At 41.4% G+C, this 17,809-nt stretch overlaps 2 protein-coding genes and 1 pseudogene across 2 annotated transcripts in view; 2 read left to right on the forward strand and 1 right to left on the reverse strand.

The window, feature by feature from the left end:
* Window positions 1-612: 612 nt before the first annotated feature.
* On the forward strand, window positions 613-5,665 carry LOC104442254. The gene is given in 7 exon segments (XM_010055606.3): window positions 613-724; window positions 727-834; window positions 836-1,247; window positions 1,250-1,912; window positions 1,915-2,171; window positions 2,621-2,810; window positions 4,964-5,665. Coding segments are annotated over 7 exon segments (1,839 nt in total). The 5' UTR covers window positions 613-643; the 3' UTR covers window positions 5,092-5,665.
* Window positions 5,666-8,831: 3,166 nt separating this feature from the next.
* Window positions 8,832-9,603, forward strand: LOC120292648 (annotated as a pseudogene).
* Window positions 9,604-17,318: 7,715 nt separating this feature from the next.
* Window positions 17,319-17,809, reverse strand: part of LOC104453605 (receptor-like protein 50) — a 1,463-nt gene continuing 972 nt past the window's right edge. Inside the window, exon 2 of the mRNA XM_039310939.1 lies at window positions 17,319-17,386. Within this exon, the coding sequence (XP_039166873.1) occupies window positions 17,319-17,386 (68 nt within the window). The remainder of the gene's footprint in view (window positions 17,387-17,809) is intronic.

Genomic DNA, 17,809 nt, shown 5'->3' on the forward strand with positions numbered 1-17,809 from the left:
TTCCGGAACATTTCGAGAAACAAATTTTCTCTCTTCTATTTTTTCATTCATTTTTTTTTCTTTAGCCGATCACCGGCCTTGATTATTGTCGGCAGTCGGCCGTTGAGGGCCGACGACGCGACGACGCCCGCCAAGGTGAGGCCGACCTTGCGCCCCGCCGCCGAGGCTTAGCCACGCCGACCCCTAGCGAGGCCGTTGGCCCTTGTCGGCCGCTTCTCGGCCATGGTCGAGGCCGGTGATTGGCAAAAGGAAAAAAAGAAAAAAATTAAAAAAATTAAAAATTAAAAATTATACAAGTTTATCAAACGTGTTTTATTTATTTATTTATTTATTTATTTATTTTAAGAATAGAAATTTTATGCGATTATCAAATGCTTTTTCTATTAAAAAATTATCTTCCAGAACAGTAATAGCTCCTTAAAATAATTTTTAAAAGGAAACTTATCAAACGCACCTAAGATTCCAATGAGAACTCACCTTTTTTTTTTCTCGAGCATTCGAACGAAGGAAGCCATGGAAGAATCCACAAGGAGCCGAAGGCAAAGGCAGGAGGGAGACAGGCTCTAGAAAATGTCACAGCTCCACTTCTCCTTCCTCTCCTCTGAACCGCCCTCCCCTCCGCCACCTCCGCCGCCGGCCCGCCATGTCCTTCTCCTCCTCCTCCTCCTCCTCCTCCTCCTCTTCTCCTTCACCTTCGCCTTCGACCTCGACGGCCGACCCCAAGGCCGACCTCGGAGCCTCCCGCAGGTCCTCACGTACCACGACCAGACCAAGCACTCCTTCTCCAACTACGCCCGCGGCCCCCGCGGCCTCGACTGGGCGAACCAGCCCAACCGTTCCGCCGCTACGCCGCCGCCCTCTCCTCTCCCTCCTCCACCTCCCCGCCGGCGACCGGCCCCAGGGCCAGCCGTCAAGCCTCGTCGACGCCCCCGCCCCCGCCCCGCCCCCTCCTTCGTACTCCTCCCTGTTCCGTTCGCTCCCTCCTCCGCAACCCATCTCCAACACCGCCGTGTCGCAGCTGTTCTACGACTCGCTCGCCCTGTCCGCCTGGAAGACCGCGGGATCCTCCACCTGGTCGCTCCGGGTTAACCCCAGCAGCGGCAATTTGCACCCGACCGAGGCTTACTTGATCGCCCCGGGCGTCGAGTCCCTGTCTGGTTCGGGTTTCGTCGCGCATTACGCGCCCAAGGAGCATTCCCTGGAGGTAAGAGCCGAATTGCCATCTGGGTTCTTGCCCAAGTTCTTTCCGCCAATTCTTTCCTCGTCGGCCTGAGTTCCATCTTTTGGCGAGAGGCTTGGAAGTATGGAGAGCGAGCCTTTAGGTATTGTAATCATGACGTGGGCCATGCAATTGCTGCGGTTGCGATGGCGGCCGCAGGGCTTGGGTGGGACGTGAAGCTTCTCGATGGGTTGAGTCATGAGGATTTGAAGAGGCTGATGGGACTTCATATTTTCCCCGAATTTGAGATCCCGCCTAGGCCTGTTAAGGGGAAGATGGTAGACATTGAATTTGAGCATCCAGATTGTGTATTGGTTGTTTTTCCTAGGGGAATTGGTGAATTCAATGTGAATTATAGGGAATTGAGCTCAGCTTTGTCAGAGTTTCCGGGATTGGAATGGAAGGGGAAGCCTAATGTGCTTAGCAAGGAGCATATTTGTTGGGATATTATACATAGAACGGCTGAGGCTGCGAAGAAGCCCTTGACGGCGGGAGATAGATTTTCCATTGATCCATTTTGTGAGAGTGAGAGTCATAGCGAAAATTCGTACAAGGGATTTAGTATTAGGGAAGTTGTAAGGAAGCGTAGAAGTGCAGTGGACATGGATGGAGTGACTGCAATTGATAGAGCCACGTTTTATCAGATACTGTTGCATTGTGTTCCTTCGGGTTCTGGGAATGGAGGAAAGCAGAAAAACAGCTGGCCTTGCCATATCGAGTTCTTTCATGGGATGCTGAGGTGCATGCTGCCTTGTTTGTTCACAGAGTGACTGGGTTACCAAAGGGTTTGTATTTCTTGGTGAGGAACGAAGATCATTTTGAAAAGCTCAAGAAAGCTACAAGGCCTGACTTTGAGTGGCTGAAGCCAGAGGGATGCCCTTCTAGTCTTCCCTTGTATCGACTTGCTAGAGGTGACTGTCAGGAGCTAGCAAAGCAACTATCATGTCATCAGGCAAGTCAATCTTCCTAATATTTTGCTAGCAATTAGTTTGAGCTATGTGATCAATGTTCGGCTCTCGAAGATCATAGGCAAAAAATATTGTAACAATGTAGATGCTAAGACTGGAGGAAGCTGATGCAGCTGAACTTTGGCTTATTTTCCTTTTCCCGTTGGCCCAAACAATATATGGGAAGGACTTTCTTTTGCAAAGAATAGTTTGACAAACTTGTCTGTCAGTAATATCAAACATCATGTGCCCAGAGAAGTTCATTTATCGCCTCTCCGAAGCACCGTGTTTTTTCTCATGATGTTCCTTAATTCAATGTGATTTAGTCAATCATCAAATGGCTTTTTGTTATTCTGCTGAATCCAGTTTTGGATGGCCCTTTTGGTCATTTCCTGTGCAAGATATTTTGTGACCAGCATCTTTCAATCACTTGTTCCCATATATTGGCATGTAGGATATTGCCAGCGATGGCTGCTTCAGTCTTGGAATGGTGGCTCATTTTCAGCCTGTGTTGAGTGACAAGGGTCCTTGGATGTATCCTCGGCTGTTTTGGGAAACAGGAGTGCTTGGCCAGATTTTGTATCTGGAAGCACATGCAGTTGGCATATCTGCTACTGGAATCGGCTGCTTTTTCGATGATCCAGGTAAGCTATGCACCCCAACCTGCGTGTTATATTATTATGATAGTATTAGGATGTATTGTGCTTCCAGCGTTTCTTGGTTCCCAAATCAAAGAATGTGATTTTGTAGACTGAGTTGCTATTATAATCCTCAACTAGAGAGTATCTGGAAAATATTTTTGAAGGATTATCAGTATGATCAGATTGAGGCCAGACTTATAAGATATGTCTTACTTAATATTACGCTATAGTTATGCCTGTGCTTCATCGTAGAGAATAGATTATAGTGACGGATGTTGCTGGCAATGTTTTTAATAGCTGTTAAAGGACGAGGAGCTTGTTTGGGGTTGCTTATTCCCTGCCCATGTTCTTCTGTAGCTTGGCATCTAGATTATTTACTATTTAGGAAGAATTAAAAGAGGAGAGAACTAATTGCAAAAGTAAACAGCTAGTGTATAATGAGGTGCTTCTGAATTGTGTTTATTGAAGGTTCAATGGAACATATTTTGAAAAACTGGAATTGACGGTACTCAGAATATTTCCCCTGCCTAAGAATAGTAACCCTGAAAGATTTTAGGCATATTTTATGCATGGCACAGCTGATATCTTTGGGTCAAATCCCCCAAAAATATCATGTACACTTGACGGACAAAAAGGGCCTGACGCTTAAATGTCCAAAAAAGAAGAAGAAAAAAGCAAGAACTTTCTTTCGGTGGATGAGAAATGGCGCTGTCATATTTTCTTTCAAACGATCTGATGTGGTTAATGACACTGAGGTGGCGCAATGACGTGACACTTTCTTTTGAAAAATTTAAAATTAGTGATCTTAAAATCTAAGAAAATGATTTTCATTAAGAAAAAAAGGAAAAAAGTGGAGTAGATCTCATAAACAAATTGGGCTTTGCTCTCGGGGACGCATGGTGGCCTCCATGAGTGTCACCATCACGATTGTGCATGACTGTGGCCGACCTTGATCTAGATCAGAGTGGAGGGGTGACCATCGCTGATCTGCAAACCTCGGATTTGAGGTCGGCAACAGTTGTGATGGGGTGCACGCAGAGGCTGCCGTGCATCTCTGAGAACAAAGCCCAATCTGTTTATGGGGTTCACTTAGCTTTTTCCTTTATATCGTAATAAACATCATTTTGTCTTGATTTTAAACTTGCCGTGTTTATCTTTTTAACAACAAAAAGTGTCACGTGGTCGTTGGTCACATTAGGTGCCACGTACTATCGTGTGGATGGAAATATATGATGATGACCATTTTTGTCCCTGATGTGAAAGTTTATGCCTTCTTTTTTTTTTTTTTGGGGGGGGGGGGATTTGGCCGATGTCTTTGCACGCCAAGAGTCTTCTACAAATAAAGTGTAGAAGATATAGCATGATAAAACTGGTGATGTAGGAGTATCACCCAAAGTTTATACATTGTCTGTGGGAGATGCGGTTTAGATAACAGACAGGCACGTACAGTGGAACACCATGGGCATCTGATCATGTATATTTTGCTTCGCTAATCCTGTATCGGAGCCTTGTATTTAAATTTCTTTTATTGCTTAAAAGAGGGAGGCTGCTTCAGTTAGGTCACGTGTAATATTCTGGAATAAATTCTAATTCCACATTCTTCTTCTGGGTAATAGCCCAATATGGTACAACTAGAAACAGTGCATCTCATAGGGCCATTATGAGTGGGGCTAACGAGCCACAGAAGATTTATCTCATTGGAGTGTAGGAAATTTTTTTAACTCCTCTTGTACTTGGGTGTTTTGACTTAGGATCAAATTTTATCAGTCTGCTTTTAATAAGATCCTATTAGGTTCAACGCCTTGTTTGGACAGAGAGTGAACCCCAGATATTTTCATAGGCAAGAGTTTCAAAAGATGGACCGTTGCTGCATTGGGGCACAAAATAAGATGGGGCCTGTCTCCCACAATCTATCTGTAACCAAAACTGTATGCGGGGATAAATTGATGCCAGACATCAATTGAAACAGTTTGTTTTGGATGATATACAGAACTTTATTCATTGTTTTATTGAACTGGGGACGAACAATTATGAGCCTCCTCCCTACCAAAATTTTCAGAGTCAAATTATTTGTTTTCTTTTCATCGAACCTATGTTCTTTCTGGCATCTTAGCTATTCCAATCGGGTAACAATGTATTTGCAACTGTCTCTGCAGTGCACGAACTTCTTGGTCTTAGAGGGTCGACCTTCCAAAGTTTGTACCATTTCACAGTGGGAGGCCCAGTTCTTGACAAGAGAATAATGAGCTTACCAGCTTATCCTGGACCCAAGATTGATGCATAATTGTGTCTCCGTGAGATTCCAAGGATCCACCTGGACGAGTTTTATTGATGTCCAAGGTATTTGCAAATTTTTGTCATTTGTAATTACCATATTCTAGACTAGGCTTACACTGAGTCCTTTCATGTACATAGGCATCTCGATGAGCACAGTTATTTGTATGTAATTGGATTAGCTAAGAGACAGCTATTAAATCCAGCTAAAGGGGAATTAAAGACATTGATGGAAAGATACATAGTCAGAGGTACATAGTCATTGTCATATTTTATGTGCAGCTACTCATCTGTTGCTGGTGTCGTGACCTGGTTTCTCAGGCTACTTGCTAATTTGATATCAAGCCTCTTGTTTCTCATGTAAGTCCAGTTGCCCCAAAAGCCACCAAGGATGATTTGTGGAGTCTACTGGTGGAATCTCTGTTTCCTCTTAATCTATTATAGATAGATCTCAGCTTCTTAAGCTCTTCGCATGTTCTTTTTTTGTAATCCCTGACCTTTCCCTCACCTGTGGTGGCTCACGTGAACCAAAGTTGACTTCACACAGATGTAATCCTTTTTTCAATCCCCAGTCCCTATTTTCACTTTTATTATTGATTTGGGTTTCCTCTAATAGTTTAATGAGGGGAGGAAGAAAAGGCAGACTTTGAACTTACTGTTCATTTCTGTGATCCAATGGGTTACAGAACCTGAAGAGGAGAAACAGCATATATACTAAAGAACGCTCAAAGCTGGCACGGGCGGCAACTTGATTCCCCTGGCAACAGAACCGCACCCGTGGCTCTCCGAAACATTGCCGATCAAGAGAAATGGAAAAAATATAAAATATAAAAGAAAGGAAGGAATAAACCTCGAAGCCATGGTTACGTAACTTGCTGGATGCTTTCATGAGCCCTTGCGTGGAAACGAACTTGGACTCTGGAATTGTAGTGGTCTTTTACAATCTTATTAAGGATTGAGAAATTTTTATTCTAGGGTCGTTGGGTCGAGTTGAATTGTCTCTGGTAAGACCAAGAGTTGCGTCAAAGCTTGTTTGGAGTTGCTACACGAGTCTTTTGATTCCTGGAATAGGGCTCAAACACAATAAACCTGTTGGACCGGAACATGTCACACGTGATAACGCTGGATTCAACGTCCTATGAGGCCATAATCGATTCATTTACTATAAACTATAACGTCTATCTGTCTTATTTGTATATTATTACACACTGTAATGTGGATCTGTCTCTGAGCTTTTTGCTGTATACGGCCATGGGATTATTGCTAAGATCCAGATCTGATGATTCTAGAGGGAGGGATCGCTGTCTCCTTTGGAGAATTATTTATTGCGTAAATCTGCGGAATATACTCAGGAGTTCATTGTGGGACCCAAAGAGAGCCACCTCATTAAACTAAATAAAATGAAGTGAAAGAATTCAACCCTTTGTCCCGTAACTAAAGGAGCCATGTAATACCATGTCATATGCACTCATGAAGTACATGATAATTGAGATTATTGGTATTGCTTAGATTAAGTCTACTAGATCAAGCCAATCGTATTTCACATGCACACGATCTTGTTTAAGAAAAACACAAATTTCCATATGTTTTGCAGTAGTGTTATCTGGTCTATTTGTGATAGAATCCTTAATGTTCATTTGAGATATGTTCCATGTGTGGGGTCAAACAAGCAGCAACAACTCTAGAAGCCCATTGGGGGAGAAAAAACCATCATGAATACAAGACAGTTGTCATTCGCCACATATTCCACGAAATTTCTAGGTGGCGGGCATGGCTCGAGGTTGGAAGGATCTTTATGATTTGGATATCAATATGGGATCTAACTTGTTCAAACCAAGTACACGATTACTTAATTTACCCTTTTACCCTCACGTTACACATTGAGTGCAAATTACAAACTCCCGATAAACCCGTCTCGAATTTTAGTACATCTTACTCAAAAACATCACATGAGGGAGGTATCTCAACTTGCAGACAAACCTTCTTTGTATATTCAAATCCCCTTCAATAATTGTGCCTAATGTTGGCCAGTGCAAATCCGGAAGCCACATCCCAATCCGGGGGACAAAGCAACCGCATGCATCGCCGGGGCCCCTCCTCCATCACCACCGTCCATCTTCCATCCGACGGCCGAGGATGTTCCTCTCTCAATATTCTAATCAAAGTCAACATTCCTGGATCGTATCTGAAAGTTATTCGGTTCCTTGATCCGATCCGTTAGGCAACATGGAGAAGAAAAAGTAAGCTCATCGGGCGGTCGCTGTTGTCTGATCTGGTCAAAGGTGAATTCGAATACCAATACCTATGAAGCGTAAGATCCCTGGAAAGTTGACCAATCATACTGCACGTGGTCTTTGCCCTGAAAAATACTGATAATTCTGCTCAAAACCCGCTCAACTTTGACGCCTTTGAGTAGTAGCCCCCGAACTTTAAGAAATTGTAAACTATCCCCCGGATGCTTCGAGAAGTTATAAATTACCCCTCAAACTTCGATCTTTGTTGCGACCCTTAGTTTTTCCGTCTATGTAACCATTAAGTGTTACCTGAAATGAACTGGCTCTCATTTTATGTATCAAAATAGTCTCTATTACATGATTAACAAAGCCAAGAAAGTAGAGAGCGGTGCGTGGTGTATGAAGTTAAGGAAATCTAATAGAGGTCGTTTCGATCGAGAAAAATGAATTAGTCTGTCTTTAGTTAACCTCTTGATGGCTATACATACGGAAAAACTAGTAACCGCAACAATAATAAGAATCTAGAGCATAATTAATGCGACTTTTCAGAGCATGTGGGTTGATACGCAAAGGTGCCAAAGTTCAGGGCTAATGTGCAGCTTTTCAAAAATTTTGGGGATTATTGTCCATCTTTGCTAAAGTAGGGGGAGTCTTAAGCAATTATCCCCCCCTAAATCTCTCGCGATGATTTTTACATATTGAATCTATTCCGTGTGAGGTTGAGTGTGGGGAAACAAGAGAGCAACTAGCATCCAGCTATCTGAATTTTTGCAGTGCAGTGAAGTATGGGACTTCTTTGCGAGATTCCCACTTCATGCTGGAATTTAAAAAATTGCATCTAGGGTTGGACCGACGTGGTCTCTATTGAATAGTGATTGACCAAAGATATTTACAACGTAGGATATACATATTAACACTCAATGGAAAGCAGAAATTTCCGAAAATGCTATTGTCTTTTCTATCGAAGACTATAAAATAATTATAATGTTGAGCGTTCTTTAGTTGAACCGCCTTGATTGAGTGCCTGATCGATTGAATAAAAGGGATCCCATCAAATTACTCACAAGTGCAAAGACATGTGTCACGAGTTTAAAATGGTTCGTGAGAATGAATTTTCTTGCATGTTGATGTAGAAAAGATTCTCAATTTCTATGTATCATGCAAACCCTAGATCGTAAAGATAAATGATATAGGAAAAGCAATTCTTGCCTTTCGTGTGGCTTAACTTTGCCATTAATTTAATTGGCTAAGAAAATAAAACTGACCACCCTATTGTCGGACCTATCTTTCCCACGAGGGCAGGCAGAAATCTAAATTTAATCTCCAATCTGAGATTGCACGTAAATTGCACGTTGAAATCAATGCCAGGAAGACCACCTCTCGAAATTCTTCTATATAAACTCCCCTGGTCCCATGAAAGTTTCAGCAAATCAAAACAAGTTTAGCAGCATCAGCTCCTTAGCCTTCCGCCAATTCCTGCTCCTGCAAAATCAAGGCTTCTCGACCGTCAGAAACCATGGCCAAGCTGAGCCTTCCGCTCCTACTGTTTTCCTCATTTGTGTTTCAGCCTCGGTTGCGCCGGCCCGCGAGGCGCTCACGCTCCCGTACCTACATAGAGATGTCATGCCGCGCAACCAGGTACCCCACGCTGTGCGTCCAGTGCCCTCTCTGGCTACGCCAACGGCTCCCTCAAGAGTCCACAGCAGCTCGCCCAGGCCGCCCTCACCGTGAGCCTCTATAAGGCCAGGTATACGAAGGCCTACATGGTCAAAATAGCCGGGGACCTCAAGGTGATGAAGGCCCACGACTACCAGCCCGTCCAGGACTGCATGGACCAGATTGACAACAGCATCGACCAGCTCATGCAGTCAATCAAGGAGCTGCGGCAGTTCGGCCAGGAGACCGTGGGTGACAACTTCTACTGGCACATCAGCAACGTGGACTCCTGGGTGAGCGCCGCCCAGACTGATGCCATGACCTGCCTTGACGAGTTCCCGAAATCGGATGGGCAAGACCAAGGCCGTGCTCAAGGGGAAGGTCCTGAACGTGGCCATGACCACCAGCAATGCCCTGGTCTTGTTCCACAGGTTCGCGGCCAAGTACGGGGCTCGAGCCACGACAAAGCCGTGAGGGCTAACTGAAGAAAGCTGAAGAATGTTTTTAACATGAAGGGTTCGTCTATTTTTTCAATCTTTTTTTACTCATCATACGTTGTTGGGTTATCTCTTTGTAATCAAAAAAATTGTATATCAAACAGATCATATAAACTCTCATGCAAGGCATGTGAATATATGTCGGTTTTGTCCTCTTTGCATGAAATGTAAAGTGTGGATATATTGAAATAGAAGTCAAATCCATAGTTTCTGTTTACAACCATTTTTTACATGGCTTCCATGCTCTTTCCTAGAAAAAAAGAAAATTAAGAAAATTCCATGCCCGTACCTCTACATTATAAAAAAAATCAGGAAGGAGGAGATCTGTCGTCGGTCATTCACGAGGTTTTGAAATACTTAGGTCGGACGAGCTAGGGTTTTTCTTCGGTCATTTTCTGAGATTTAGAAATACTTAGGGTTAGATGAGTTTGATGAACGCCCTAATCATAAGAATAACCCATTACCCTTACAAACGGGCGAAATGTGAGCAGAAAACTCAGGTGGATCGGGTGAATGACTTGATCACTAGACCGGTTGTTTTCAAGAGTGTGTGAAATCGAATTTGTGTCGTGCGTCTAATCCACTCATACAAAAGTTCATTTAAATCAGTAAGCTGGGCCCAATTTATGCAAAGCCTCAGTTTATGTTTTCATTTATGTACGAACCATTGTATTTTACCTAGATGGCTTCTAATAAAAGTGGCTTGCAAGATTACAATTTAGAGAAAACTACGTTTCGCTTATCCCCGCTTCATAGGCTTTCGAGCTTTCTATATTCTGATGGCGAAAGACTTCCTTTTTCTTCTGACTTTTCCCTCGCCTTGCGTATTCTAGTTGCGAACATGTGACACAGCTTGCTAGCTAGGGCAACTGGCACATGACGTAAAGCATATATTAGGGCAAGTGCAACAAGCTTCTCCCACATTTCAAGCAGAAAAGAAGAATAGCCGAGCTCAACCAGTGAAAGCAGTGCGTTGGCCTAATTATGAATTTGAGAAAATCGCATAGTTGTCGTAGTATTGCCACTATTCAATTTTGGTCACGGTACTTCGTCTCAAGATTGGAGAAAAGTACAGAGGTAATATGCATTGCTGCATGAACTGAGATAATTTGTTCACAGGAAGGGCAGCGTCAGTTCTTGCTAGAGATAAGTACTGAAGAGAACTGATAACTTGGCCATGATTTGTAGCATCAGTAACAGGCGAACGGTCATGAAGAGATAATCCGCTACTGGAAGATAAACGGGGTGGCAGCTTCCTTAGGACCAACCAATAAGCACGTTGATTTGAGCGAGAATGGCCCTGATGTACTTGTGGCGGATCAGAAAAGACCTCCGGAAGTTGGTATAAATAAGACACCCAGAAAATAGTGCAGAACGCCAAGGTCCTTAAGGGAGAATGACCTGAAAGAACTTGAACGTAGACAGGAAAATATGCAGTGAAAGATCAGATTTCAGTTGATTAAATCCAAATGGGGAGGAATTTTTGCTGCCTGCGAAAGATCAGATATCCAACATAGACAGGAAAATATGCAGTGATGCTGTTCTGGGAATATATGAAGAGTGATGGATCAGATTTCAGTTGATTAAATCCAAATGAGATCACAAAAGGGCTAAGGATCTGTATTAAGGTGCAGTTTGGTAACACTTGTATTCCCCCCTTTTTTTCTCCCCGAAACAGAAAAAGAATGAAAATCCATTTGTGTACATTTTTGCTCTTGAGAATAAATTTGTTTCCGAACATAAATTTGAAACAAAAAATCAAGAAGTAAAAAACAATGCTTTTTTGTTTTCGGGAACAACTCAATTATAAAACTCAAACCATTTTTTTTTTTTCGTCTTTTCTTTTCTTTCTTTTTCTCTTCCTCTTTTCTTCTCTAGCTAGTTGCCAGCCTTGGTGATGGCTAGCAACCGGCCAAATGAGGTCTGGCAACCTTGTTGGCTCAAGCCTTGCCTAGACACTAGTAAGACTCAACGTCACCCAAACATCGTGAGGCTCCCTTGAGGTTGGTGACCTCGTCGGCTCTCATCTAGCCGGTTGTCGGCCATGGCTAAGGTAGGTGACTAGCTAGAGGAAGAAAAAAAGAAGAAAGGAAAAAAAAAGAAGAAGAGAAAAATGTAATAAATATATCCAAAAGTAAAAGAAATCTTAACTCATAAAAATTTGAGAATAATACCAAATGTATTTCTATTTTAGGAATAAAAACTTTGTGCAGTTAGCAAAGATATTCTTCTATTCAAAACTTGTTTCGGGAACTTAAATAGAAAAGATTATTTTTAAACAAAATCTATTATGGGGAACAATTATGTTACTATATGCATCCTAAGCCCAATGACCCCCTTTGATACCATGGATAGCCACATATGTGATCTCGATGAGCCTTGTCAACAAAGCTAGGATTGTGGCATGTAAACTTCCTCTTCAAGATTGTGGTAAAGAAATGGATTGTTCACGTCCAATTAAGGAAGAGACCACCCATATGTGATAGCAAGAGAAAGGACAATTCTGAAGGTGTTGCAATCAAGGTTTAATCGTAGAACTGAATTTGTCGTGGTGGTTAATGCTAGGCTATGATGAAATTAGGATAAGCATGGTTCGAGTGATGCCGGTTCACCCTCTAACTCTAGGACCAATCTACACAGTGCTAGTTCTCATTTTGGGATCAATGGCCCGACCCTATTGAGCTTGGGACCGAGGATCGGACTGACTCAAAGTGGGTTTGGTCGGTTCCAAGGTCAACCGGGACCAACTAGTATTTTTTTTTTTCATTTTTGTACTCCTTGAAAAGACTACTAAGGATCGGATCGACCAAATGGGTTTGGTTCGGTTCTAGGTCAACCCAAAACTAATTGATAATTTTTATTTTATTTTTGTACTCCCTAAAATGCAACCGAGGACTAGACCGAACCCAATGGGTTTGGTGACGAGCAAAGTTAGCTAAGAGAGGCGAGCGACGAGGGTTGAGCATCAAGTAGAGTGAGCATCAAGTGTTGAACGAGGAGCAACAAGCCGTGCAAGCATCGAGTGGTGAGCGACATGAGTGACCCAAAGTGAGCGAGGTGAGTGTCGAGTGGCGAGCGGAGAAGTTGTGTCTTTCAATTTTGAAAAATTGAAGACAACGAGGACAAATAAGACAGAAAGGAACGAGTAATAGAGGAGGATGCCGTGATGAGCTGTTTATGCCTTTTTAGACATTGTAAGGACTCTTCACAAAAACATTTTCTTCTTTTGTAAATTATGGCTATTGACGCCGTAAAAGATATTAAAAATCTAAGTTATTAAAGAATAGTGTAAAATTATTTGAACTCCTCACTAATGAGTTGTTTTATGTTGTTGATGCTGTTTATTTTAGGGTTTTTCTATATAAAGAAATTATAAATAATACATTAGATATATAATATATATAGAGTTAGGGTTGGTTTAGGTTGGACCGACCCTGAACTCTCAAGATTGAGAATCAACCCGCACAATATTGGTTCAGGATTCCCAAAACTAATGACCGACTCAATCTCCTTGGAAATTGGACCAAGATCGACAGATTGACCCTAGACCGATACTCACCCTTAGATGAAATTCTTTAGCAAAAGTCTCCCTTTTTAGCAATCGATGGGTATGTCTGGACATTTTTTTGACACAAAAATACCGATTTGCACCGATTATATTGTGATATGATGGATGAGGGACTAGTTCCCTGTTCCATCATTGAATAGAGCAATGAATTTGTCATGGCAGCTTGCCAATGCAGGTATTTGAGAGCTTGAAAAACATATGTTGGTAATAATGGAATTTGCAACAGGATGTTTTGTGATTGCACATATTTTGGTGTAAAACTTCAAGATAGTATATACCATTGATTTGGTATACTCTTGGGGTGATTTTATTTTATTTTATTTATACCCAAAACTTTTTGTGGGATCTCATCAAAACTAATGAGTCATTTTAACCTATCTTCCAAAAAAAAAAATTAATTTGCATGATAACTTGGAAAAAACAAGTTGGTACAGTGAAATCTGTAACAAGATGTTTTGTTGCTCCATAGATTTGTTTAGGCTTTCAAATGTAACTTGCCAAAATATTGTCCCGAACTTCTACTTTATCATTGATCACCCCCAAAAGGATGTTAGACCGATGATTTACACTATCTTGAAACTTTACCTTATCATATATCTAAGTTTAGTCATAAAGTAATATTTATTGCATTATAGTTATTGTGAATGCTTCTTGCCACGTTGGTGATATTGACAATCTAGACATTTGTGATAAAAAAAACTAAGCAAGGAATTTCCCACCCTAATGGAGACACTTGTTCACGAGCGAGATCAGTGAATATTCTCTTTATGTCTCAGCGTTTCGTAGAATAGATCTTTCTTTGTCGAAGATGACACCAGAGTCGTGAATGTGTTGCCTTCCATTTTTCATTTTGTAGTTTTTTCACATTCAATTGATTGTCTTACTGTGCGTGGAAGCACAAGCTCCATATGAACTTTAAGTAGATGCCGATGGTTTAGATTCTAGAAGATTTTTATTTCGTGGTTAGCTATTGTGACTTGTAATGTTAGCCCATCCGCGACTCGATACTTAGCGTCACGACCATTCTTTGCCACAATTCATCATCCTATTTGTTGAAATATAATACACGAGACGACGAGATCTTATAATTTACATCAATGAGAGATCACCGAGAAATAAATGAGAAATAATAAGGATATTAAAGATTTACGTGGTTCGGTCAAAGTATTGGTACCTACGTTCATGGAGAGAGCCGGCGCCAAATAATCTACTATAATATGAGAATTAGAGTTTACAATCACTCACACGCTTAAGTGTTTCTTAAACCTAAATTTAAGTCTAATTCTAAAGTGTTTCTAAATAAACTAAATAAACAACTCACTTGGACGTAAATTCACGACACAAAATCAACACGAGTTCAAACTCAAAGAAAAAAACTCTATGTATGCTGAAACTGAGAACTCATATGTTTGTTCTCTTCTTTCCATACAGGTTTGTCTTCTTCTTTCTTCGTGAGCGGTTCTCTTTTGGATGTGCTACTTCCTCCTCTCTCTTTTTCACCTTTTACACTGTGCCTAGGAATCAACAATTTCACTCTGGGTCTCATCACGAACGACTTCAATAAGGATAAATCTTTTGCAGGTACAAAAAGATAGAAACCCTTATCTTTTATTTTATTTCCTCTTTTGTGCATCTATAAGGAGTCCAAATCTTTTGTCTTCTAGTGAGCAATATTTCACCTCCAGCAAAAGACAACTTCCATGCGTGAGATTTAACTCTGGCCAGGAAAATCTTTCTCAACAAATTCGGTTAACAAATCAATATCCGAATTCAAACTCAAGACATTAATTTAACAATTCTTCACCTAGGCTCGACTTTGAAGTCAAGTTATATTGCCCATCATTCATGCTACTCTCCCAACATCACGATGGACATTCATTCTCCTCAGACACCAATTAAGTTTAAGCAGAACTTGAGCTTCGCCAAAGAAATAGACTTAGTCATCATGTTTACTGTTATTTACTGTAATAATCTTTTTTACAATAATATTACCCTTAGATAAGACATCTCGGATAAAATGGTACTTGATATTGATATGTTTCGTTCACCCGTGATAAACTAGATTATATGCTAAATATATCGCATCTTGGTTATCCCAATGTATATCAACACTTTCTAATATAATTGAAAGTTCGAGAGTAAACTTTGTAAGCATATTGTCTCATTCGCTAAAAATGTCAATGACATGTACTCTACCACAGTCAAAGCAAGGTAATGTAATCCCATAAGGACACTTTCCAACTAATTACACCAACCACTAGCATACATACATACCCTGCTAAAGACCAGCAATTATCCAAGTCATTGATATGATCCGAATTCACAAAACCAGTGGTCTCATTGCCATTGTTGTCTCTTTCTATATTATACCCACGTCTGTTGCCCTCTTCAAATATTTGAGGATATACTTCACAGCTTCCCAATGAGTTTTACTAGGACGCTTCATACAACAACTAACCGCACTCATAGCTTGTGAAATGTAAGGCTTAGTGCATACTATAGAATACATAATACTACCCACGACATTAGAATAAGGAACACGAGACATATGCTTCTCCTCCTCGTCAATCTACGGTGATAATCTATTTGAAAGTTTAAAGTGCTTCATTAAAAGTGTATTTATAGATTTTGCCAACTACATATTAAAACATGCCACACTCTTTTCAATATATTTCTTTTGAGATAGACATAAAACTCTTGTAACCGTCTGTGCAAAATCTCCATACCAAATATTTTTTTGTAGTACTCAAATTTTTATCTCAAATTCAACATTTAACTAACTCTTCAACACATCAATATCAGACATTTTTTCAGCTACTATCAACATATCATCAATATAAAATAATAAATAATCAAAGAACTATTCTCCAATCTCCTAAAATAAGCACACTTATCCATCGACTTTTGAGTAGTCTTGACTAGCCATGAAAACATAAAAACGCTTATATCACTACCCAGAGGCTATTTCAACCCATATGAAGGGATAAGTACACTAATGGTGCCATAAGTTGTGTACGGCGCTCACTTTGGTGCCAAAAGTTTCCGTCGGATCACTTAAGTGCCAAATCGGAGGAAAAACGATCACTTTGGTGCCATTAGCGAAAGATTCGGCCAATATGATTACATGGCTTTTAAAAAAAAAAAAATTGACAAGGCCTTCAAACAACGTCGTTTCGGTCCTCCTTAAGAAAACGACGTCATTTTGCTATCCTACATGGATGGCCTCACAAAAATGGCACCGTTTAACTCATTTGGAGATTTTTCCGACCTAGCTCGCTCGGCCTCCGCCGTCACTAGGCAACCGTCGCTCGCTTAGCTGCCATTGCTCAGCGCTGTTCGGACGCCCTCGACGACACACGAGGGAGCACTAGCCCTAGTCGTCGAAGCCTAGGTACTTTGGAAGACGCAGCCGTGCACTCGTCGGCGGCCTCCCGAGCACCGGCTAGATCATGGCCTTTGACTTGGCCGCCGAGTGGCTGTTGTCGGGTTTGGGGTCGAGGTCGAGGTCGAGGTCGAGTCGGGGTCAAGGCTGCGGCCGCTGAGTGACCATCGTCGGAGTTGGGGTCGAGGTTGGAGCTGCGGCCGCCGAGCACGGGGGCCGTCGAGATTTAGGGTTTGAATTGGGGGAGACACCAAACGGCGTCGTTTTGGTGTTAGGACGCTAAAACGACGTCGTTTGAAGGCCTAAGTGATCCAAGAAAACTTCGGCGAGCCACATCAGCATAAGAAATTAATAAAAAAAGGCAACGTCGGATTTCCGGCCGATTAGATCGGCGTTGGCACAAAGTGAGCGTTTTTCAAATTTTTGGCACTTAAGTGATCCGACGGAAACTTTTGGCACCAAAGTGAGCGTTGTATACTACTTATGGTACTAATAGTGTACTTCTCCCGTAAACATGATATTCCTTACCTAGAATAGCAAATCCCTTTGGCTGCCTCATGTAAATCCGCTTCTCCAACTCACCACGAAAAAAAACTTAGTTTTTATATCTAGCTGTTCTAACTAGAGATCCAGCGAGGCAATTAAGGCAAGTAAAACACTAATAAAAGTATATCTTACCACATGAGAGAACACCTTATTGTAGTCAATGCTCTCCTGTTGTGTATATCATTTTGCCACGAGTCTCATCTTATATCTCGCCGTCTCGATATCAGGAATGCCCTCTTTCTGTTGAAAGACCCATTTACTTCTGAGAATCTTTTGGGTCTTGGGTACTTTGACTAGCTCTCATGTCTGATTTTGATGAAATGATTCCATTTCTTCAATCATAACCCCTAGCTACTACGATGATTCCGAACTAGCTATTGCCTCAAAATAAAACAAAAGCTCATCTGTCTCTACATTATCACCTACAGTCAATGCATAAACAATATATGTATAATCATAATGTACTGGTAATTTAATTGCAGTTATTTTTATTCTTTGTCTATCTACGGCTATAGTGTACTATGGCCGTATTGGTTGTCCACTATCACCAACTTCAAGCACTGCGTCCTCATATGTAGTCTCAACTTATGTTACCTTCGATATCTCTGAAGTCTCCACATGAAGCTCCACCTCACTAATGACACAATAATTTGTCTGATCTGCTGGTTGTGTCTCCAAACTCATTTGTTGAAGCATTGCAATCTCGTCAAAGATCACGTCTCTACTAATTAGAAAGTTGGGTGATTTGAGATCGATGCACCACAGCTAATAGCCTTTCACCTCATGTGCATAACCCAAAATATGCACTTTTTCGCATTTGGCTCAAGCTTACCTTTTCCATGAGC

This window comes from Eucalyptus grandis, chromosome 4 (assembly GCF_016545825.1).
Source record: "Eucalyptus grandis isolate ANBG69807.140 chromosome 4, ASM1654582v1, whole genome shotgun sequence".
Classification (NCBI taxonomy): Eukaryota; Viridiplantae; Streptophyta; class Magnoliopsida; order Myrtales; family Myrtaceae; genus Eucalyptus; species Eucalyptus grandis.